At 38.7% G+C, this 25,324-nt stretch overlaps 1 protein-coding gene across 1 annotated transcript; it reads left to right on the forward strand.

Moving 5' to 3' along the window:
• The first annotated feature begins 1,138 nt into the window (after positions 1 to 1,138).
• On the forward strand, positions 1,139 to 25,114 carry prpf6 (PRP6 pre-mRNA processing factor 6 homolog (S. cerevisiae)). Its single transcript, XM_088937520.1, has 21 exons — positions 1,139 to 1,422; positions 2,031 to 2,196; positions 2,351 to 2,469; positions 2,581 to 2,659; positions 3,072 to 3,248; positions 3,887 to 4,042; positions 4,450 to 4,544; positions 5,067 to 5,223; positions 6,214 to 6,376; positions 10,055 to 10,173; positions 11,053 to 11,271; positions 13,829 to 13,951; positions 14,231 to 14,352; positions 14,962 to 15,100; positions 16,067 to 16,186; positions 17,727 to 17,903; positions 18,551 to 18,684; positions 19,166 to 19,257; positions 22,823 to 22,937; positions 23,352 to 23,478; positions 24,246 to 25,114. Exons 1-21 carry the CDS (start codon positions 1,193 to 1,195, stop codon positions 24,396 to 24,398), a joined length of 2,982 nt encoding a protein of 993 aa, XP_088793646.1. The 5' UTR covers positions 1,139 to 1,192; the 3' UTR covers positions 24,399 to 25,114.
• Positions 25,115 to 25,324: the final 210 nt, after the last annotated feature.

Below are 25,324 nucleotides of genomic sequence, written 5' to 3' on the forward strand. Positions count from 1 at the left end.
CTTTTTGTTTATAGGCTTGACAGACATGGAAATTATTTTCATTATCTCTCCGTCTCTCGTTTAAATCAGCATTCTAGTACGTTTAAACATGCAACATTATGGCCTGCTATACGAAGGATCATTTATATTGTTCTGCTGCCCTCTAATGTTAATACATTGTGTGTGTGTTTGTGTGATAAACAGCTGTATAGTATCTGTATAGCACTTATACAGTGCTTTACATATATGAGAGAACGTGCTTCATCTGACCACCTGGATGACGCGTGGTAGCCATTTTATCAGGCAGCCTCGCTTCACAGGCAGGTCAGGTCTTAAGAGGTTCAACCTATTTTCGTAGCGAGTATCTCCTTTCAAAAAGATCGTTCCCCGTAAGAAACGCCAGTTTTAGCATAAAATAAAGTTTGTATACATGATTGTCATAAATAAAACTCTCTTTAATAGTAGGATATTAAAATCGAGTGCTAAACATAAATTAGATCCATACCTTCAGTCAATTGTTCGTTGTAAGAATGATATAAATATCATGAATGCGATTTATATATTATATATATATAACTTGTATTTTGTTAACTGCGTATTCTGTCAATAGAAGTCATTCGGCTGAAGACACCTGACAAGTAATAGTAAAAAAAAAAGATTATTGTGAAAATGTGATTAAAATATAACAAATAAATAAAAGTATAAATATGTAAAGTAAGAGGAGTTTTAGATGGTCAAACTAAATCCAAAATCTGTAATTAGTAACAGGTAACAGTATACAGTATTAATCTACAGAAAAGCAAGCAAAATCTAAGTACAAAAAGCAGGACGAACAAAATAGTAATAATTAAACACCACACCCAACTGTTTGCATACAATTTCACTGTAAGAAATCTCAAATATATTGGAAGATAAAACTAAAGTGTAATTATTGCTATTTCCATTTTAAAACCAGTTAAACTGCTGTTACTTATATTTTATAATATGACAAAATTGACATTGGTTCTGTTGACCCGCAGTTCTGATTTTCATATTTCACTGTGTTTTTTAATCTGTGAGACTTTACTGAGTAACATGCAGGCAAAGTTTAAACCCCCATATTTAGAAGGGGTTTAAAACCACCAATAGGGGAGCTGTTGTGGTAAATCAGCGCAATCGCAGTCAAGGTTAGACCTTTACCCCGGAAGTAGTTTTGGTTAATGGTGGCGCAGAAATGGCTAGCGTTTCCACAACTCCGGCGTCTAGAAACGCATCAAAGATGGCTAATTCATCAGCAGGAGCTGCTGGTAGCAGCAGTGGAAGTGGAAGTGGAGGTGGAAATGTAGCCTCTACTCTGTCTGGGACTGGGGCAACTTCGAGCCTCACCGGGACACTTAACAAGAAGAAGAAACCCTTTCTGGGCATGCCAGCACCCCTGGGATATGTGCCTGGTCTCGGTAGAGGGTAAGATGTGATCACAGTTCATTGCATCTTAAAAAACATGCAGTTTAGTCTTTTATGTTTTTTAGCATCATGGGGTTAGATTAGCTGTCTAGAAATAATGCCACACAAGTCTAGTTGTTATAAATTGTGGAAAAGATTTAAATCCATCTCACTACTTGCATATGCTTTTTTCAGAAAGTACTGCAATGAAAGTTTGTTCCTGAGCTAACGATAGAAACATAAACCTTTGGTTGCTTTGATGTTTTCACTGACGATATTCTAACTATAAAATACTGACGATGTTGCGACTCTTGACGTCTTTGCGACCTTATGTTAAATTTAAGGTTTCATATTATATATGTTAATAGTCTATTCGATATGGGTAGAAATAAAAAAAATATTTGTGTAGCCTAGCTTAATTAAATTGTATACATTTTGGGTGTTTCCTTTTTGGAAAGGAAGACTACAAGTAGTGGATGCTTTTGGGGTTTTTTGCAATGAAAACGGTAGCAGCCTGGTTCTCTTAGGAGGGCAATTTCTGGGTTTTCAAAAGGAGTGTTTTGGATTACAATGGCAAAGTTATTCTCTGTACTATGGTATCGACCGTACGGCTGTTGTGTTGTTTTCAGTGCCACTGGTTTCACCACCCGGTCTGATATCGGCCCAGCCCGGGATGCCAATGACCCAGTGGACGATCGCCACGCTCCTCCGGGGAAGAGGACCGTGGGGGATCAGATGAAGAAGAACCAGGCAGATGATGATGATGAGGATCTCAATGACACCAACTATGATGAGGTAATAAGCCTTTATGATGAGGAAATCATCAGGCACATCCAAGGCTGTAGCCATTGTTTCTTGAGGCGTCTTTAATTTGAGCTGACGGTTTTATGATTTTGTAAAATCGCTGTTTTTAAAGGCATGTTAATCAACCTTTCTCATATCTCTGCAGTTCAATGGTTATGCTGGTAGTCTGTTCTCAAGTGGGCCCTATGAAAAGGACGATGAGGAAGCAGATGCAATTTACGCCGCTCTTGATAAAAGAATGGATGAAAGGAGGAAAGAGAGAAGGTGAGTCATCATAGATGTCAATGTCATTATTTCGTCAAAAAAACAACATTGCTCCTTGTGTGATATAGTGAATAGATTTATCATTGCTTGTCTGGTCTCTGTTTTCAACAGAGAACAGAGGGAGAAGGAGGAGATTGAGAAATACCGTATGGAGCGTCCAAAAATTCAGCAGCAGTTTTCTGATCTTAAGGTTTGTACAATGATAAGAGTTTCAGAAAATAGATTTCATTCTCATTACACATGAAATACAATGACAACAGGTATATGTTTCTCTCTACTGTCTGTCGTGTAGTAAGTCTGTCTTTGGACCAAAGCTGGAATCTAACTGAGGCCTCCAGAAATAAATGTGCCGCAAAATTCAGCCACTTTACTTTTGTTGCAAACGTGTATTACATACATCTTTCACTAACAGGGAAGTTCCTTCAACAAGATTATTACCCTTAGGTAATTCAAAAACATCCAAAAAGCGTGCAGATCATTGTCATATAAATATATCCAGAAATATCTATGGTAAAAATAGATCACTTAAATGCTATAAGTAGCATGTGTTCACAAAGGCGTGCTGTAATGAGTATAACGAGTCAGGATTTCTCCATCTCCAGAGGAAGCTGGCCGAGGTCACTGAAGAAGAATGGCTCAGTATTCCAGAAGTGGGCGATGCCCGAAATAAACGCCAGAGGAATCCGCGCTATGAGAAACTTACGCCTGTACCAGACAGTTTCTTTGCCAAGCACCTCCAGACGGGAGAAAACCATACCTCAGTGGACCCCAGGCAAGGGGTTAGTGTGCTTGTTTTCCTGTTTTCCAAGTTTGGCATGACTTTGTTTTGTTTGATACGCAGTTCAGTGCATCGTGGATTCATGTTTACAGAAATTTACGTCAAGGTGCATTCTCAGAAACAAACATTATATAAATAAACTATAATACAAGCTTCCCTTTTGCCTCCTATGTAAATGGTTGCTATCTAAAGTGAATTTATTCATCAATTTACTGCTAAGTGTAATGTAAAAAATTCTAGGTAATTCCAGAAGGAATAACCAGGGTAGTTGAATGTTTTTTTTCGATAAGCCACCCAGCATCTGCCATGTTTATTTAGAAGAGATGCATTGTAATTTTAAAATGCACCAGTAGATGTCAGTTTAAGAAAACACCCGACAATATATTTATGATGTATAGCTTTATAGCCCACAGAAGCATGAATGCAGAACATTGTTTTTATTTTTGCTCTCAGTGATAGAAACCCCCATGAGATATGTTCTCACCTTAATCTAATGTTCTCTTAGCCCTCTTTTTCAGCTTCTGTTCATTATTCTTCAGCTGTAAGCCTCCAGCTGAGAGTACAAAAATAAGAGTGAAAGACAGGGTTTTTCAAGAACTGTCAGAAAACTGTTTGTTTTTATTTGGATTTTTTTGTCAGCAATTTGGAGGGCTAAATACACCTTTCCCAGGAGGGCTGAACACCCCTTATCCAGGAGCAATGACTCCTGGCCTGATGACCCCAGGAACAGGTGAACTGGACATGAGGAAGATCGGGCAGGCCAGGAACACCCTGATGGACATGAGACTTAGTCAGGTGGGAAAGTATTCCTGATTTCTTAGGTTTAATGACATTTAATGACATCTCTTTGGGAAATTAGTCACACTCACTGATTCCAGTTTTTCGAATAAAGCCATGCTTGCCCTAGTGACCTGATTGCTTTTGCATTTGGTGAATTTCATTACATATCCTTAAAAAAAAGTCTGTGTATCTGTGTTTGACATGTAGTAATTTTGTGTTACCAACCATAGCAGTGTGGAATGTAAAGGCCATGCCTTTGTATAGAAGGAGCTCGTTTTTTCAATTTTACAGTTTTCTTAAAGTTCAATTTTGGAGCTGTAAAGAAAGAGTTCATAGCAATTCTGTGTGGGAGATGGGTGATTTTGGACAGTTGCCTTTGTTTGGTAGCCATTTCCTGAAATTTCTCTCTCCTGTGTGTGCAGGTGTCTGATTCTGTCAGTGGACAGACAGTTGTTGACCCAAAGGGCTATTTGACAGATCTGAACTCAATGATTCCAACTCACGGCGGAGATATTAAGTAAGCCAAATTAATATAATGAGTAATTAAAAGACGGTTTAAAGCATTTTTATTTATACCATTACTACACGTTTGCTAACTTGCTTCAATGATAGTGTCATGCTTAAAATATTATTTTGTGTTAATGGCAAGCTTTTAAAAACTGTGATTAAGCCATACACAAGATTTTCATCTATTTTGATTGTAAGGTTTTATCAGCATATTTCCAATAATTTATCTAGTTGTTCCAGATAACATAAATATCATACTTTTTTTAGGTTTATTCTTGAAGAGACAGATATCAGATGAGTGGGGGGGGGAGTATCTGGTATGAAAAACTAAAATTGCTTAACAGTTCATGCTCTTCCAGGGCTGCTAATACAATTCAATCACTTTTAAATTTGAAGGTCTGCTTGACGTGCTTTAATGATGACAGTCATTTCACAGAAAGCTTGTGCAGTTTCTTTTAGCCTCTTAGTAAAGTCTGGATCGGGTTCATCACTGTCATCTTAATTTCTGATGGCTGTGTGTGTTTACTGGCAGTGATATCAAGAAGGCTCGCCTACTGCTGAAATCCGTGCGGGAGACCAACCCTCATCATCCTCCTGCCTGGATTGCCTCCGCACGCCTGGAGGAGGTAACAGGCAAGTTGCAGGTGGCCAGGAACCTCATCATGAAGGGCACGGAAATGTGTCCCAAGGTAAGGGGTCCTATCGGTTTCAGAGCTTGCTTTATTTTTAACTTTAAATCAATATTCTGATTTATTTTCTTTGTTGTGCATCCATGGGAAGTTTGGAAACAGTTTTTTTTATTCTTGTATGGGGTCATTACACAACACATTACTTCAGGGTTCTTGTACTTTAAAGGAAATGTGCTAGCATCATGTGCAGTTGACCATACTGATAGTTTTGCAAAGAAAACCACTCCAGTGTGATAGTACAAGAACACTGTACAATGCATGAAAAATGAAAATCCATAAATAGGACCTGAATAATGCATTAATGCTGCCGTGAATTACAGTATGTAAGATTGATTCTATACTATTTCAAAAGCATTGATAATTCTTACACCAGTATCAATTCATTTCTTTGTGTAATTGTATAAGAGCTTAACAGTACTCTTTACTTAAACAGGAATTACTGCCAAGAAAGCCTATGGGTTTTAACAGTACTTTAAAATGTTTTTATAAATTTACTTTGGTTAGTGTAAGTCAATCTATTATTAAGATTAAATAAATTTCAAATAACATTTTGAAACCATCAGTTTGTAGCTTTAGTCACTACACAGTTAACAATTACTCACTTAGTCCAGTATATCAAGAATCGTGGTGTGGAGTTGACTGCTTAGCTCAGTGAGGGATTTAGGTAGGTTTATTTTGTTAGATTCTGTAGTGGGACTATTATCTGGGGTCTGGTTAATTTATTATTTCAATGCAGCAGTCCCTAAATGTTGCTTCTCTGTTAAAGATCCCAGGGAATCTCATCAGTGGACTTGTTTGGGTCATGCAAGCTAGACGATTTCTGGGCTAAGATTTCTGAATCTGGGAGGCAGTGGCTGGGAACTTTAAAAGTAGATTGTGTTTCAGGTAGCATAAATCATGGTCTGCATCTGCCCTAATAGGGCCAATGTATTGGTGAAAAGAAAAAAAAAAGACGGGAGGAAACACAAATATCAAACCCCTTTGTTTCAGAGCGAAGATGTCTGGCTGGAGGCGGCAAGACTACAGCCAGGAGACACAGCCAAAGCAGTGGTGGCCCAGGCAGTCCGGCATTTGCCTCAATCTGTCCGCATCTACATCCGTGCAGCTGAGCTGGAGACAGATATTCGGGCCAAGAAACGCGTCCTGCGGAAAGGTAAGAAAGCCCCACAAATGTGTGCCTGATTATTCGTGACAGGATTGTGTCTGACTTTAATATTGAGATCCATTGTGTTTTGGGGGCATTCAGAGGTGCAGCAGTGTTACTTTAGAATGTAATTGTGAAATAAACCTGTCATACATCAGCAAAGGGCTTAGGGTCGGAGAAGTCGCTTAGCTGTTATTATTCTCTCTCTCTCCCTCAAATAAACATTCTCTCCATGAAAATGTAGAATGTAGAATTGGGTCTTCCAGGACTTCATGATTCTGCAGTTTCAGGAATCAGAGCAGACTGCAATCGGTCAGAGAATTACATGGCAACCACAGAAAATCACTGCCTATGTGTTTACTGCAGCTGCAGAGATAAAACAGATTTATTTTGTACCATGCAGGCGTGCCATGGCACTAGATTACCGCTTTCATAAAATGTAGAAAATTATGCAGCATTATTATTTCTACAATATCCCAGCTTCCTTCACAAAGAAAGCAGGGAAATGTAATGGGTTTATGAAATATTGATCCGGAGCACCAATGCAAATGATCCGATGGTCTTATGAAATCAGAGGAACTGGAAGAATATGATTTGAATCTCAACAAGAAATTTGCTGTCTATTTTTTGTGATTGTTGCGACTGGAGGAAAAAGTATAGGCACATTTTTCTTTTCTGAAGTTTATTTTCTAAACAAAGCATAAAAAAATCCATTGTTTGTCATAGACTCAAAGACAAATGTGAAGTTTTCCATATTTAGCACTGTGTACCAATAGGGGAGTATGGCCATGTGGCTGTAAGCCCTGAGCTGTCACAATGCTTGGGTCCTGGGTTCACTTCCAGACTGGTGCGTGTTCTTTGTGGTGTTTGGATCTTCTCCCTGTGACTGTGGGTTTTTTGAGAAGTGCTCCAGTCTCCTCCTTCTTCCCAGAGAGATGCTGGCTAAATGAATTGGTGTTTCTAAATTGTCCCTGTGTGCACGCACCCTGTATTAGAGTGCGGTCCCAACTCGGGTGTAGCCCTGTTTTGCACCCTGTACTTCCAGTAGAGGCTTTGATATGCCATGACCCTTACCAGGAAGAATTGCTACTAGATCTGTATTAATAAGCTCTCAGAAATGTTTAAAACTTTAAAACGACCAAAAGCTATTCTACAGTAAGAGTATAAAGTATCAGTCTGATAATTGTGACTCTTTTGATTAACATTTACAATTACTTAAGTTGTAACTATAAATTGTATTTCTCATCTCTTCTGGTGATACCCACGGCATTCCAGTGTATTGTGGGAAATGTAGGAAATGGCATAAAAGCGATGAGCAGTATTCCACTGATTAAATTGTTCTTCATGCAATTTTATTTTCTTTGATTAATATTTGCTCAACATAATTTGTAAATTCCTTATAATTAAATGAAGCAATGCGAATTAAAACTATAAATTTGTGTTATGAAAGAAAGAAAACACAACGTTTCGGCCTTGGAGCCTTCTTCAGGTGTGAGGGTCTTCCTCACAACTGACGAAGGCTCCACGGCCGAAACGTTGCGTTTTCTTTCCTCTCTTTTCAGCATGGAATAAATCTATTACTTGTTCCTTATTTAAATCTTATGTCATTGACCTTATCGGTGCTTTGATGGCTTGCACCATTCTTTGTGAGTTAAATTGTGTTAAACAGGGCATCTCAAGCAGCAAACACAATTCAGTGCTTAATGACATTTTTGGCAAATATTCATGTAAAATGGAAAATATAGCCAGTACTTCAAACTTGAGGTCAAATCTGGAGAAGTTGTTTAAGATGCATTTATTAAAGTGTACTGTTTCATAAAAGACAGCTGGTAATGATCACAGTCCAGCTTCAAGAGGGTTGAGGCAGACGTGTCAAGAAAACGCTTGGTTGAGATGAAAGCAAGCTGAAACGCTAGTCTGAGGCAGGGCTTGGGTTCCCCTGCTTTCTTTATGTAGGGTTTCCTTGGCTCGGAGTATCCATTCCAAGAAGCCTGTTAGGGACATAGATTAATGCCTTGTTTCCTCTTTCTAAAAGCTTTGTTCTGATGCTCCATTAAGCAGTTTGCTTGCACCAACAGGTTTGAGGTTTTAAAATTGTGCTTTTTTCCCTTATGACCTTGTTAATTTATGCATGCATTTGTATTTATCTTTTTTAAGTCAGATAATGTGCAGAACAGGATCTTGAATTTAGTGTAGACTGAATATTGATGAACCTCACTGTACAGTTTAAAGAAAGTAAGGCTGCATACACAAAAGATGAATAACTTCTTCCTTTCTGTTACAGCACTGCCTGATAATGACATAACATAAAAATATGTGTATATATAGCATGTCTAGATTTTCAGCAAGAATAGCTAATCTTTTAACATATTAAAATATTAAAAAGCTAAAAATATTTAGCTTTTCTGGCAGGCTTGAGAAAAACACAGCCCGATAATAAATTTGTTCTGAAATGTGGAGCTAATTTTTGGCGAGTAAATTCTTATGAAGATTATACAGTATTGTGGATAGTATGTCCAGTGATTATTACACACTGCCTTAAATTATTTGGATGATGTAGGTACATGATTGCAGAAGGAAAAAAAAATAAAACAACTTGGACTACTCAAAATTAGGAAATCATGGGCTCATTCCAGTAACCAATCTTAATTAAAACAGTCTCGACATGTGTTTTGCTTTTGTAAGGGTTCAGCACCACCACAGATTGTTAGGGAGTTGCACACAATTTTTTAGTCACAGAAATGGTATCGCTAGATTTGAACTAAATGTTTTGTTGTGTTTAAATACTAGTCTTGAATTATTTAACTTATGCCCTAAGTCCACATCTCATTCTGTTTTTTTATGAGTAACATTGCCAGCATCCACTAGTGCCTGGACTTCTACAGAAGTCATGCGTTTTTTGCATTTTTTCAAAATCGAATAATATTTATTGAAACTTTATCATTATCAGAAATAATGGCAGAGTTGAGCACGGGCTTCCAGATGTGGTAACTATCATGAGTAGTTTTCCTTTCTGATAAAGACTGAAAGCTTCTTGCTGTTAATGAAAAGCAGCCTGATAAGTATTTAAAGAAAGAGACCTTTTGAGGAGAATCAGAGATAAAGGAGGATTAACCAGAAATGAGGGGAAACTGGGAATTTCACCCTTATTTTACTTGGCATCTGGCATTAAACTCAAATGTAGGGCTTGGCACCTTGTTAAGAATATAAGTATAGTTTGGAATTGGTTATAGTTAAAGTGACGCACATTTGAAAGCCTTGTCTTTCAACACTTCCCCCACACAGATAATACCATTATAGGTTAAAGATGTCTTGGTAGGCATTAAAACACATACAGCAGCCTGATTCTTCAAAGACCTACAGAAAGAATGTAACATTAGATGTTCACATTAATCTTCATTCACGTTTAACTTTTCAATGATAGTAAAAAAAAAAAAGAAGGCGGTAGGTGAAGAATGAGAGATAAAACCCATTTGCTATTTTTTTTCCTCTTAGAATTATGATGCCACCTGATGCCAGGGCCTCTTTTGGGGTGAATCAAGTTATTAAATGTCTCTTGTCAGGTTCAAAGGAATTCAGTCTCTAAATTGTTTATCCCCCAGAAAAAGGTTGTCAAAACGTTTCTTGTATAACAGAATGGTATGGATAATGCATTTGCTGTAAATGTTGTTTTTGTGTTCTCGGCAGCTCTGGAGAACGTGTCCAAGTCTGTGCGATTGTGGAAGGCCGCAGTGGAGCTGGAAGAGCCCGAAGACGCCAGGATCATGCTCAGCAGGGCTGTGGAGTGCTGCCCTACCAGCGTGGAGGTGCGAGAGCAGCATCAGCTCACTGAGAGCCAGACTTTCAACTGATGCTTTCAAAAACCACCAACAAAAAATACACGCCACAGGAGACTTGAACAGAACCCCTCCCTAACACTCTCTCAAGTTCCTTCACTCTGTGTAGCACCCTACCTTGAAGGAACCCCACACAGCATTGTGTCTCAATATTTGTTTCCTTTGCATCATGAATCCTAATAGTGTTGAGTGCTGTGCAAGTCTTAACTGCTAAGGAGAGGAAGAACTGATGGCAGAGCGGTTCAGTCATCTTTTTAGCGTGACTTAATCTAGCGCTGACTTTGGGGAAACTGGACTCCAGGTTACTGACGCATATTTTAAAAGCACAAGGTCGTCACTGAGTGCCAAACTTCCAGTTTTCTTTTTGTGATGATCTGCTGTCGTCACCCAGACTGAGGCCATTACCCTTGTTGTTAAAAATGGAATAATGTGTATTCTGAAGATAAAGTTATCATCAACTTAGAAACTGTTGTCTGTTTTAGATGGCCATTGATAAAAATTGGAAAGAAAAATTTAATGTCCATAAGTACAGTAATTCTGTACTTCTCTTTAGTAGATAATAAAATAATATTGTATACTACAGCGACAGAACAGTGCGTTATAAACTCTTACCGCTTATTTTAAACTTGTCATGAATTCTTAACAAACCATTGAAGGCTTATAACTAGTATTGTATTCCTGGATAGTGGAAAAAATCCTTGAACCTTTCAATTTAGTTGTTGTTTATTAACAAAATTGCACCCGCATTTAACAATTTTTAAGAAAATGATGAATAATTTCAGAAAAGCATCTGCTCCCCGCAAGTTTAATTTGATAAAATTGTTGGTTTATCTTTCTTTTTTCCTTTAGCTTTGGTTGGCCCTTGCCAGGCTGGAGACCTATGAGAATGCCAGGCGTGTGTTGAACAAGGCGCGTGAAAATATCCCCACTGACAGACACATCTGGATCACAGCTGCCAAGCTGGAGGAAGCCAATGGCAACACACAGATGGTTGAAAAGATCATTGACAGAGCCATCACGTCCCTCAGAGCCAATGGCGTGGAGATCAACAGAGAGCAGTGGATTCAGGTGAGGATTCTCACTTCTCTTAAATACTTTGCTTCTGTTTGTGGTGTTGCTGAAAAATGAAAATCGTGAGACTTTGTTTTGATATTGTACTTCTTTTAACAACCTTTCTTATTGTAAGGATGTCTAGGATTAATCTATTTTAGTAAAAAAAATAAGTATGTAAAGAACAGTATTAATTATATACATATAAAGTTTGTTCTGTAAAGACTCTCTTCTGTAGGCTGTCTGATATAGTTTGGTATCTGCCTTCTATGTGCTATTTTCTAATTATAAACTACATCTGTGTCACTTGCTCAAAAGCCAAGGATAAACTCTATCAGCTGGAAATTCTCATTATGTAATTTGGGAGTCATTCTTCACCCTTTAGGCCTGCTTGACTACCTTTAGGCCATATTGGGCGTCCTTCAGTATGTATATTTTAACTCGCATGACGAGAACCGGACTAGGAGGTTTGATTGAGTTAAAGCGTTGTCTAAAGCACAACTGCTCTTTACAGTCACAGTAGGTCTTTCAAACTTAAAAAATGTTTTCCCACTTTTCTCTCCTTCCACCAAAAAGCAGAATAAAAGCAGAATAGGTTTAAGTAGCAGAATTCTGTCAGAATCCGTGTTGTTGTACACCCAGAAAAAGAATAAGGAAATGAGAATATTTAAGCTGTATTCCGTGAGTGCATGCTTCCGTGAGAAATGTGTGGTGTTCCACTGAACTTACTCACAGCTTAACTATTTTAATTTGTGTGTTGCACAACCCCTTCATGACAGAAACTATTTTTCATCTTTTTGTCTTTCTATGACATTTCCCCTAAAAGAAATTCAGACATCCTAAGTAAGACTGGAACTTGGCAGTAGCACTGCACTTGGAGTTTGGATGAGGATAATAGAACAGCATGCGAGAGAGCAGAGCCAAGTTGTCGTGTAATTATATAAGTGCAACCCAGCTGGAAGAGCATCAGTTAAGGACAACTCGACCAGCATGAGGGAAAGTCACGCAGGCCAATAAAAGAAGGAATTCCGAGAAGGAATGTGGTTCTGACTTAGTTCTTCAGAGGTGTGGAAAAGAAACATAAATATATATAACATATCATGTAAATGCTAACTTTGCCCAAGAACAGTGGTACAGAAATAAAAATGAATGTTTTCTGAAGAAAGTATAGGCTGCTAGGAATTTCCAGCATTTAAAATTGCATTGTATTTTTTTAATCTTTTTTTTATCCCAATAAGCAGAGATATTTCTTGTGCAAAAACTTTGATCATGTTGTGATACAATTTAATTTTATATGATCAGGTCTCTTAATCTAGGGTCCATTTCTCCCTTTTCTCTCCTTAACAAGTCAGGATACAATTCTGTGGTGCATCTTGAGCATGTGGGTATAGGGGTTTGTGTGTTCAGATGCTCCATCAGACCCTGAGTGTTTGAATTAGGAGTAAGTGACCCTTGGATCTATTGAATATATTGCTCATTACTTATAGCCAGATGCTTACTCTTATTGATAACAGACACTGGAATTGTTAATCACTGATGCCATAGCAACCATCTGTTTTTAAGATGTGTGAGAGCAATTTTCTCACCACCAGATATTGGAAAAAACAGTTACAGAAGCTTCTCTCAACAACTTTCCACAGTGAAATGGTTAATCACAGTACAATCCAAAGTGCTACAATCAAAGTAGATACTGAAGATTTCTCAGGTGAAGTTCTCTGTTCGCAGCCATGTTAGGTTAACTGGCAGGATGTATTTAAATCACTAATAAAGGTTTTGCTATAGCAAGGATGTATATAATTATTATATGGTAGTCTTCAAAAGGCTTTAAACTAAAGCATGTGATGGGCTGTGGCGAGATTTTTTTTCTCCACTGAACCTGAGATTTGAGTCTTCTCAGAATACTTTTTTCTCCGTGATCTCCTGCTATCGGGCACAAAAGGCCCTTCTCAGATGCTTTCCCTTTCATCGTATTTGTTTCATTCGATGTTCAGAGAGTAGTCAAATACCTCTGACGGCGTTAATGCTATTGTTGCAATGAATTCTAAATAATTGTCAAGTATTTGTGGAGTACTGCAAAATTAAAATAACCTATGCAGCCCCATGAATAATGGTTCTTGCAGTGATCTGAGCTCAGATAGCTGTGTACAATCTCGATGTTGTGAGTCTGAGTTTGGATCATGTCAGCAGCTGGCTTTAACTGGGATTTCCCGAGTGGTGGCACCAATTGGCAGAAAGTTTGAAAGGTTTGTTTTGGATTAGTTGGCCAGGGTTGCCTGAGCTATCCGTGACTCCTGCAGATTCTGGGTGCCAATTTGCAATGGTGTTAGGGATGGATGCTTTTGTCCACATTCAGCCATAAGCTCCTACTGGGCACTATTGAGCTGTAAGCATTGTGTAGAGCTTGCAGGATATCAGGTGATGAGGAGTTCAATGGTGGATCAGAGGAGTGGGTCTGTCCCCCCTCATTCTCTCTTTGCAGTACCAGAGTTGTTGCTGTGAGAAGCACTTGACATTTCCAGTTTGGCTGGGAATGAAATGCTGCGCCTCGGAGTTAATGCTCTCTCTTCTTCTTCAGGATGCGGAAGAATGTGACAAGGCAGGCAGCGTGGCCACCTGTCAGGCTGTCATCAGAGCAGTCATTGGTATTGGGATTGAAGAGGAGGACTGCAAGCACACCTGGATGGAGGATGCTGAAAGTGTACTGTACTCTTTAAATACAGTGTACTTTACAAGATTTCTAACAGGGTTAAGGGCTTGTAGATTTTTAGAATGCATGTTCACAATTCTTTGTTTGCCTGATGTTGATGAAAATGGTACAAATCTGTAACTGTTTTAGCTAATGTTTCCTAGTTTTGTATTTTCTAATGCTGAATTTCTGTTTTTCTGCCATAGCTTTTATTTGGCATTTCATGTAACTGGCATTTTATGGTGGCAGTTCTCAGCACTTTGTGATGTTGTGTTAATTGCCTCTCTTTAGTGCATTGCACATGGTGCCCTGGAGTGTGCAAGAGCCATATATGCACACGCCCTGCAAGTCTTCCCAAGCAAGAAGAGTGTGTGGCTCAGGGCAGCCTACTTCGAGAAAAGCCATGGAACCAGGTTTGTAGATGTCGACTTTGATCATCCTGTTACCGACAGCACTGAAAAGGGATCAATTTTCACATAAAACAATTTGAATAGTAACTGTTGTGTTGTGATTAATACTGAAAAAAATCCTTCTTCTACCTTAGTTTTAGCCTTCCCATCCTACTAAGCTTTTATGGGTTGCTTTCTTATTTTTATTCATGACTGTAACCTCCCATCAATCATTGTTCTTGTAGTTTGGCACCGGATCTAGTTGTCTGTTGTAATTAGAATAGCAATTTGTTGGTTATTAAGGAAATTTGATGTGCAGTTTTTGCATATATTGTGCTGGCACATCACTTAGTTACTTGTCAGCCCTCTTTGTAAGCTTCACGATAACACATTAAAGATCTGGGTATCCTTTCTGTTGAACATTAACTATAATTATGCAGGGGGTAATTTGTTTGCCCCACTGTCATTCATTTCTAATCGTGGTTGCAACAAAGCATTGTTATTCTTACAAAATCATGACTGGAGACTGACGCAGTTGCTGATCCCATGTGTGTTGCAGAGCAGAGAGCAGCTGCAGTACCGGCTTGCTAATGAAGAGCAGTAAAGGACTGTGTGGCTCTTTGTGTTTCTCAGGGAGTCTCTGGAAGCTCTGTTGCAGAGGGCTGTGGCTCATTGTCCCAAGGCTGAGGTCCTTTGGCTGATGGGAGCAAAGTCAAAATGGCTCGCTGGAGACGTGCCTGCAGCTAGGAGCATTCTGGCTTTGGCTTTTCAGGTAAGTGCCTTTTCAGGCAACTGACTGATCATGGGGTGGCCCTGTGTTCAGAGAGTCAGCTAGGTCATCGTTAGTGGTCTGGGTATGTGATGGTAATGACTGCTGTCAACCTTAGTTTGGCCATTTGCTGTGAATTGTGGACATAAGCAGCACAAGGCTATGGGCATATGCTGAAGGGTGTAACATGCGGTGTGTGGAATACTGAGACGTGGGAATTTATAACAAAGAAGTGATGTGATAGAAAAGCAATTGAGCCACCCACCACACTCCCTCCAGCTTATTTATATGCCTAGGCTGCTTATACATATAATTGTATATACTGTAAAGGCCAGGTTGCCTTTACATTAAATCCAATCAAAAATCTTGGGCTTCTGTCAAAAATCGTCAGCATCCCTTGTGACCCTCAGATGTGATGATTCTACATCCCAGCGATAATGGTGCGAGGATGTTCATATGCTTTTTGCCATGACTAAATTGTATTTTTAGGTGTGGTACATTGGTTCAGGTTGGGAATTTGTGTAATGAGAGATGATAACTCACGATTTGAAAATACAGAAGTGCAGATTCGGTTTTCTTCTTTGTGCATCTCTGCCCTCATGCTCTGAGCCTGGTGACTTGTCCTCAGATCTACAGATTTTCCAATTAAGGTCGGTCACTCCACAGTGTGAAATAGTTATGTCCATGGAATCAAAGGAGGATCTGTGTGGAGTTCTGCTTCATGCAGTAGGTACATTACATTCCCATGGGAAAAATGTGTAGTTTTGAACCCGTTTTGTTTTGTGAAGTCAGAGGTGGTTGGGTTTAAACATCCTGTTTTTGTCCAAAGTACCCCAGCAGGAACTATTACAATCTTTTATGGGTGATTTTGTTTTCTTTTGTTATTATTGACCTAAAGGCCCTGAATCCATGTCATCAATAACATTCTGTGTGTTTTAAAACAGTACCGTGCTTATTTGTTTTTCGTAGGCGAATCCAAACAGTGAGGAAATCTGGTTGGCTGCCGTGAAGCTGGAGTCTGAGAACAACGAGTATGAAAGAGCGAGGAGACTGCTAGCCAAGGCTCGGAGCAGTGCCCCCACGGCGAGGGTGAGTGCGCAGGACGAAGCCCCCCACTCAGGCAGACCCCCAGCGATCTTGGCGATCGGGGGTGGTTGAAAAGTTGAAATGTTCTCAACCTTTTAGTGAGAGCCAACGAAACCTAGATAATTTCCCTGGTTCCCATGGTGATGTTTTTTTTAACAAATTGAACTTTACTATTAATTAAAGGCTCATTGTTTTTTCACAGTGACATTGGATCACATAAAAATGAGAGGGGAATTAATTTGCTGATGCCCAGAAGCTGTTCGGAAAGACTTTGGCCAAGTTAAAAGGCTGACATGCTAATCCAGATGGGTTGGCCCGAATTAATATTTTTATGAAGCAGGTCTGACTTGAACTGTATGCAGTTAAATGCTAATATTTGTTAAAAGGGCTCTCATATTGTCAGGGCATGACAGTTTTGCAGAGTGCTATACTTCGTTGCTCAGCTCACGCTGAAACATAAGAACTGGTTCCCTTGAAATAATTCAGGTAATTGTAAAAAAAAAAAATTTAACCTGACCCCCAACACCCTTTAGTCTGTAAGGTAAAACGTACTGGGAGGGCGGATTTCCCAGCTCTTCAATTTTCAGCTATTGCCTGAAAAATTGAAGATGAAATTCGTGTAAAAGTTAAATGTGAGGAACATTTTGGGGAATCACTTTTTTGACAGTATCAAAGCAAAGTATTTAACTAGGTAGTCTTAGCAAAGATTTTTTTTTATTGTTTCTTTTAGCCTCAGGTCTGCTCTACAGCTGTGTTTACTTAACTTAATGATGCGTTTAAACTGCCTACTGTGAAAACTCCAGTTGAGGCTTGTAAACCAGATATTGTGAAAAGGGGAAAGCTTACACAGTATTGGTTTGCCTCAAAGGAGTGTCATCTTATCACTTCATAGGAGTTTGAGCTGTATCAGCTGGCTCTGATAGCTAGAGTGTTAGAAAAACAGGTAGAACTTAAAGGGTTTTACAATGTTTGTTGCAGTGAAAGTTGAAGTGCATGAAGTGCTCTGATAGAAATTGTGAATCTATCTTCTCCTTCAAGGGGTTTACAATGAGAAAAAATAAGCACCTTGTTTGCTGTCAGAATTCCTTTATGTATCCGAGTTGGAACCATGTGTACATTTCTGTTCCAAACACTGCTGTAGCACCCTTGTAGAAAAATCCATTTGTGTCTCAGAATTCCACATTAATTTCTTGCTTCAGTGATGCACATTCACATTATATAAACATTTTAAATAGATTTTCCCAAGAGAAAATACTTGAAAAGGTTGGTCAATTGGAGTTACTTTTTGTTCTACAGCACCTTCTGGTTTTTGTTAAATTAAGTTAGCCAGACAGGATTGGTCAATTTAATTATTGTTGTTTCTAACTTTCTAGACTGTACTTCAGATTCTCTGTCGTATTTTACACACACACAAGTTTTGTTTTGCACATGGACCTTTAGTTTTGTCTGAACTTGAATCAGAGTTCAGTCTTGCCATTTGCCTGCTTTTATTGCAATGCCTTTATCTCCGAAGTGTGAGAAATAATCTTGTCTGGTGTTCCAGGTGTTCATGAAGTCGGTGAAGCTGGAATGGGTTCTGGGGAACATCTCTGCAGCACAGGAGCTGTGTGTGGAGGCCCTAAAGCACTATGAAGACTTTCCCAAGCTGTGGATGATGAAGGGGCAGATAGAAGAGCAGTCTCAGTGCATGGACAAGGCCCGAGAGGCCTATAACCAGGGGGTAAGCAGGAGGAGAAGGGTGGAAATGTGGCAAAGAGAAGACCTGCAATTATTGAACTCAGATTGGAACTAAATAAAAAAAAATCTCTTCTTCTAACACATAACAGCTATGAATTTGTACTGTAATTGCTTTTTTTACAGGCTCCTAAATGGAGTCGAAAGGTCTTGTAGCGACACCAATCCTGGCTGTAGCCAGATGGAGATAGATAGATCGAAATCTGTAGATAGAAATGCCGAGGCTCAAAAGAATCCTTGGAGCAGTAAAGAAAAAGCTGATGTTCCGTTGAAAGTTACTTTTGTTGTTCATGTATAGAATGAAAAAATGAACATTAGCATAAGAGTTGAGTAGCTTCAGATTTGAGAAAAGGAACTTTTACAGGAATCTTGACTTGTTTTCTGTGTAGCAGGTACAAACTTTAAGTTAATATAGGCAATCTTCTTAGTTAAATCTACTATATATAAAAGATTTGGGGGGCAATGAAATCGTGTGATATTTACCCTTTATTGGCTTAACTTGGCCTTTTCTAAGCTGCTTGTGTTCTGTAAAGCAATTACAGGATTTTTTTGCTCTACTGATAACAGTCTTTGTGAGCAACAACAAGTGAGTCAAGGGCCCAGCTGATTTTAAATCCTTGCCTTGTGTTCCAGCTGAAGAAATGCCCACATTCCATTCCCCTGTGGCTGCTCCTCTCCAGACTGGAGGAGAAGGCAGGCCAGCTGACCCGAGCCAGAGCGATCCTGGAAAAATCCCGGCTGAAGAACCCCCAGAACCCAGAGCTGTGGTAGGTTCAGAGATTGGCTTGGGGACTTTTCTGTAACATTGCATTAGTGGTGTAGAACAGGGATTCCCGATCCTGATTCTCACGTCCCCAGTGTACTCTGGTCTTCCTTCCGTCTGGAATCAGTTACTTAAACCCTTAATGGTACTAAACATGTGATTGATTTGACCATTTTCACTTTTCCAGCTGCTAAAGGGTTTTGAAGCTGCTTTTGGTTATTCTTAGCTGAATATAGAATACCTTAAATAATCTTTAATAATCTTAAAGTTTTGTTCTGCCTTATTGCAACTAGCAAGTAAAATGTTTATTTTTACTACCAACAGTGATGTGATATGGAGCGTACATATTTTGTGACAAAATCTTACCCATAACATCATCCATTTTTTTTAACCTTAAAGGGTTCTCTGGTTGTCTTGTGCTCTTAAAAATAATCAGCAAACAGTGGTTATTAGAAATGTCACCTAAAGTAATGTGAATGTTTCAGGCTGGAGTCTGTTAGATTGGAGTACAGGGCAGGACTCAAGAACATTTCAAACACGTTGATGGCCAAGGCTCTACAGGAGTGTCCCAATTCCGGTAAGTGCCCTTAGCAGCCTCTGTCTACTCATTACCTTCATTAGAAAGATGTCACACTCGAGAGATATAGAAGTATTTTCACACCTTTCACTCACTGAGGTTTCAGGCAGATGAATTTTTGTGTCTAAACGATGCGTTCTGCTTGAAAGATAAGCAGTCGGCAGTTGACAGAAGTAGTTCATATTGAGTAGGCCAGTGTGCACAGCAGCACGTTCAATTTAATGACTTAAATGAGGTTGTGTGAAAAAGTAATTGGTGAAGATGTTACAGTAAACTGACTCATCTGCTTCTGTCTGGCCCGTTGCTAAGGCCATAGAAGTAAAAGATTAGTATAGATCAAATATAGATCAGTTTATATCAGCTGGGTACCTGTAAAAGCAGAAATAGATGTATCCAAATCAGGATGGACGTACCAGTTTTATGTATGATGATAGCCAAACTTGGTTAAGGAGCGGATAACAATATTCCTATCCAAGCAGATACAGCTGATCTTTAGGAGCTGAGCATTAGAGCTCCTTGTTTCGACTTTGTCTTTCTGGCAATGTAAAGGATACTGTAGTAAAATAAAGCTACTGACTGTGATACCCAGCTGGTCCCCTTTGTTAAACTTGCTACTTTCCTATCTGTACACGCTGTTTTAGTTTTTCATCTGCAGTTTCCTTCTGTCTTTGTAAATGGGTATTGATGCTATACAGTAAATGGCGTGTAAGTTGAAGCAGTGGGGCATGGAATGCTTGAAGAACTTTTTCCTGGCACAGGATGTTAGAAATTGGCTAGATTTATGACTCTTGGGGGAAATTAAAAAACTGGGGTTAAATCCAGGTATGTTTTATTGTTGGCAGGTCCAGCATGTTTATGAATAACCTAAACTTCAAAGTTTCACTCTTTGAAGAAGAATTATAAATGAACTTTTTTGTTTTTCATTTACTGTCAGATGGTGGAAAAAATCTGTCCTGCATTCGCAACAATTACACACAACCTTAATTTTCTGTATTTGTATAAGACATAGGAGGTTCTACTTTCTTCACTTCTCAAAGTCAGACATTTTGAATTCAGCTGGCAAAAGGCACTGCACCAGGTTTGAGAATTCAAGAAGACAGAGTCTGTATTTCCTGACATTTTGTAGATCAGGCCAGCGGATCTCAACAGACTTAAAAGACTGAGCACTCAGCACTTGCCAGGTTTTCAGGTTCCAAAAGCTGTTCATCTTGTATGTCTTATGTGTTGTCAAACGATAATTAAGGAGTTGAACTACGCTAGGCTGTCCTGGGATCCTCACCCGGAGGGATAACAAAAGGCAAAGAAAGCACCTTTGTTTTGCGTTTTTTTGTTTTTTGTTTTCCTTCCATGGATATTTAGGCTTGTAGTTATTTCTGTTTTTGAACGAGAAAAATTCTAAGTCATTTCCATCCGGTCTTAAGAGCTAAGTTAAGATCTGGACAAAAAAAGTCTTTCTAGTTAGCATATCTCTACCTAGTAAATGACATTTTGCTGAGTTTGCATATTTTGAATAATTAAAGTAAATAGTTAGATAACTGTAATATATGAAGAGTAATGCAGATCTACCAAAGTTGAAATGAAATCTGAAGACAATGACCTGCTTTGACAAAGAATAGTTGGCACACGCTTCATGGACACTTTCATTTATGAGCTTAAGTAGGAGGTGTTTGTGGTTTTGCAAAATAATTCTGAAATTAGCTCACCGTACGATTTGTTAGCTTCTGCCTCAAACTGGAAGATGGAAATGTGTATTACCAGAAACTTGCATTTGTGATTTAAGATGCCAAACATAACTTGGGTAATGTTCTGGGAAATTTTGGATTGTTGTGGGAAGACATAAATAAAAACCTAGAACTGGTAAGTGGGCTGTGGATGTTGATAAAAAGCTAAGTAGGTGAAGGCTGTGTTGGAGAATTTTTTTGGCGGATGTTGCCTTGATTATTTCTGTGCCACTTAGGTTATTCCTGAATGCGAAATGCTCAGGGCCTTATGAATTGTGTTTTGCCATGCGAATCAAGAATAAATGCTTTCCATTACATTCCCCATTTGGGAGATTGAATTGTTTCTTCAGAAATGCTTAATGTTCACTGTATGGTCACAAGTAATGGAGAAGATAAGGAAAAGGATACCTGCGTTGCTTAGTGAGATTTTTATTTTTAGACTTTTATAGTTTCCCAGAAATGATCATACCTTGTAATGAATATGATGAAGTTGCAAAGGCATTAGTAGTTGAAATGAGGTTACGAAGGGACTAGCCTACATTTAGATTAAGAACAAGAAATAAGAGTAAGAAGAGCATATTGGATTTCAGCAAATTGCGTGTTTTCTGAAGCTCTTTGTGTTTTTCCAATCCCTGGAGCAAAGTGAAGTCTTTGCACAGGAAATGCTCATCCCTTAAACTCATTCTGTTTTTTGCCTTTTAATTTGGGCTGCACAGTAGTTTCTTCAGTTTTCTTACTTTTGTTTATAGATTATTCTCTGTGATGGAAAGCAAGAAAAAACACTTGGATTGTCATATTATGAGCCGCTCATTTTGTAATATTTGTTTTTCTCATAAATGTTGGTATAAAAAACATTGCTTGTCACCTGTTCTAAATTCAGTATCTCAGTTTTACTGCTGTAATCGAAGAAAAAACATTTCTGCAGCGCAAAATAAGAATTACATGTTGCAGCGATGCTGTGAACACACCTTACCCGAGAAAAGTGTACTATTTTTAGCCTCGTAGTGCCCCCTAGTAGGATGTTCAGTATTTACAGGTTTTAAAGATATTGATTATGATCTTTATTAATTATAAAAATGTCTTTTGAATATATGGTGCCCCCCAGATTTATTTGCTAATGAAAGAGGTACAATAAATATTGAATAGCAGAAAGATTTAAGGATAGAATAATGTTTCTTGCTGAAAACATTTTGAAAATGTTGTATGGTATCTTTAATAGTGTTGCAAAAACCAAAGTCATATTTGTCATAATTTAAGTCCACAAAGCACAAGGGTCACAATTATTCACACCCCTGTAGTTATTATTTGTAAATCCTCCTCTGGTAAATACATCCTGTATGATGCTATGAGGTTAGGGCATTGTAAAGGAGAAATTTGTGAACATTCATTCCTCCACGCAGAATGGAGTCTAAATCCTTCAGACCCTTTTGATTCTGTTAGTGAACTTCCATCTTGAGTTAGAATTATAGATGTACAAGAGACTAGTGGAAAACATTTCAATTGAAATCTAATGGATTTAATATTTTAAACATAGATCTTAAGCTATTTTAAACCATTGATTTGAAGACATCTAATGTATTGGTCCAGTTTTATTAACAATGCTCTGAAGAACTATCGATTTTTTTATCACTGTTGTGTGTTTAGGATGGTATGTGAAGATGTATTGGGTGGATGCTGTCTATTATTGTTTTTATGTTGTATATTTGTATTCTATGTATTTCAATTATATGAGCTCCCCAAACCAAATTCAACTAGGTATGGCAATGATGTATTGAAAAGCATGTTCTTTTACTGGGTTGTAATACTGCTTATATTACAGATTCTAAATCTTTTTTTTTTTTAAGGAATACTCTGGGCAGAAGCCATTTTCCTTGAATCTAGACCTCAAAGAAAGACCAAGAGTGTGGATGCCTTGAAGAAGTGCGAACATGATCCTCACGTTCTGCTTGCAGTAGCCAAGTATGTTACAGCCTTGAGATTATTTGCAAACCTTATTTTATATCAATTCAGGTATCTGTAAAGAATGTTGGTTTAACACGGTGGGTAGATCAGATCATTAAAATCTACAACTTCTACACCTCTCTAGTTACATAGTAGGCATAACCATGAAAGATCCAATTTTTTTGTAACAACAGGTGGAAAAAGGACTAAAGTTATTCACTGGAATAAAGAGGTCTTAATTCTAAAGCTGTTTAATGGCTGTTTTCTGTTGTGGCTGTTAAAGAATACCTAACTACATTTATGCTGTGCAGCTTCAACATATGACTTTAGCTTACCAGGCATTGAGCTTGAAAGAAGAAGTACAAAAATGTAAAAAACACAATTCCCAGGAAGCTAAAGTGCATATCTTTTTTTTTTTTTTTGCTGTTGTAGGTTGTTCTGGAGTGAAAGGAAAATAACCAAGGCCCGTGAGTGGTTCCTCAGGACCGTGAAAATCGAGCCTGACCTAGGGGACGCCTGGGCTCTGTTCTATAAGTTCGAAGTCCAACATGGAACAGAGGTAAGGGCTAACATGTTATCTATCTTCAAGAGGAACGTGTTTCACCCAAGCAGCTAAAAACACACAGTCATCATCAAACAGCAATATGTCTTTATATTGTGGCACACTTTAGAAATGTGACATTTCCCCCCCCCCCCCACCCTCGCCCCAACTATTTATTTAAAATTCAGAATTGCAAGTTGTTTTTGTTTTACCCAGCTAATTTTCATAGTGTCTCGGCTCACAATTCCAAATGCTGTGACGGCATGCAGTGGAGAACAAGGAAGTATATATACGCTTCTGTCCTGCCTACGTTTGAGCCAGTCAGTTTTTAATAAAGGCACCGGCGAAGATTCAGCATTGACTGGGGTTTCAGGTCACTGACCGTGTTCAGTGACAGTGCTGCATGCCTGCAGGCACCCACTAGGCCACAGGGCTTGCTGAAAGCCAATGGAGCTCTGTCTTGATTAATCCCACCCCACCCTCCGGTTCAGTGTGTTGTGCACCAGTGCTTGCAGAATCCCGGTCACAGTGGACTAGTGACATTACCTGGGCTCGGACCCGTGATCATAGAGCTCAACGCCCTCGCCGGCAGGCAACTTTACTAGTTGTCACACAGGAGGCCCCTTCCTGCATCATAATCTGATTATCCCTATGAGTACAATATTATGAGAGGCTCCAGTAAGCCCATAGCAACTGTCAGCGTCCGTCTCCTTCTTGCGTGGTGTCTTTGGTATTTCCCGATGAAGATCTGGAAGCACAATGTCTTGTCTCTCTGTGATCACCAGGAGCAGCAGGAGGAAGTCAAGAGGCGGTGTGAGAACGCCGAGCCGCGACACGGAGAGCTGTGGTGCGCCGAGTCCAAGCACATTCACAACTGGCAGAAGAAGATCGGGGAGATTCTGGTCCTTGTAGCTGCAAAGATCAAAAACACCTTTTAAATTGCGTGCACCGACTCTGTTTATATAGAACGAATGCTTTCCCATAGGTGTAGCACACGGCACATGCCCCAACTCTGAAAATCCATTTCCTGTCATGCAAATGTAAACTACACACTGTGTGTTTTTTTTAAAAAAACAACAAATGCATTTATAAAAAAAGTGAAAAGTTGTATTGTTTTGTCTTTTAAGGAATGATTACTATAAGTGCTGTTTCCTACTTATTACCCTTCAACCTCCCCTGGTTTTTTCTTCAGCAAAGGATTGATGTCCTATCTAGTGTCGCTGAACTGAAGCATCTTTTGGCCTGACAAAATATATTTATGTAATAATTCCTCTTTGTAAATATTGTGCGACCTTTGGGGTTTATATACAGATTTTATTTCTTTTTCTGTTTTATTTTGGATCTGGGACATAGACTACAGTTTGAAAGTGCTGGATTTATTTTAAACTGTGACTGTATCCTATGTAGTGCGACAATGCATTTACCTCGGGAAGCCTTTGAGTGATATATTTTTGCTCAACAGTGAGCTTGGCAGTAATTGTAACTCCTACTGTATGTAAAAGTGTCCTGACTTGCTTACTTTGTTGAAAAGGGAGAAAACTGAATGGTAACTGTAAATGTATGAAGCTGACCTTTACTTGTAAGTTATTTTTCCATTAATCTTTTTAATTAAAGGAAAATGGATTAATAAAACTACTATTAACAAATGTCCCTACATAATTGTGTCATAATATTTTGTCCCTACAAAATATTGTGGATACATATTTGGAGATAAAATTAAAAATAATCCTGTTGTTTGTTTGGGTTTTAAAGTAATATTCTTTACACAATAAAGAACATTATTATTATAACACCTTTCAGACTCAGAGCCCCTTACAAATATTTAAAATAGAAAAAAGGGTAAAAACGCGAACTAAAATGACCA

This window comes from Atractosteus spatula, chromosome 19 (assembly GCF_055471065.1).
Source record: "Atractosteus spatula isolate fAtrSpa1 chromosome 19, fAtrSpa1.hap1, whole genome shotgun sequence".
NCBI lineage: Eukaryota > Metazoa > Chordata > Actinopteri > Semionotiformes > Lepisosteidae > Atractosteus > Atractosteus spatula.

Coding starts and splice junctions, on each gene's coding strand:
- prpf6 (XM_088937520.1), top strand. CDS start 1,193: ATGGCTAGCGTTTCCACAACTCCGGCGTCTAGAAACGCATCAAAGATG. Junction 2,470..2,580: donor GAAAGGAGGAAAGAGAGAAG/GTGAGTCATCAT, acceptor TGTTTTCAACAG/AGAACAGAGGGAGAAGGAGG. Junction 10,174..11,052: donor GCTGCCCTACCAGCGTGGAG/GTGCGAGAGCAG, acceptor TTTTTCCTTTAG/CTTTGGTTGGCCCTTGCCAG.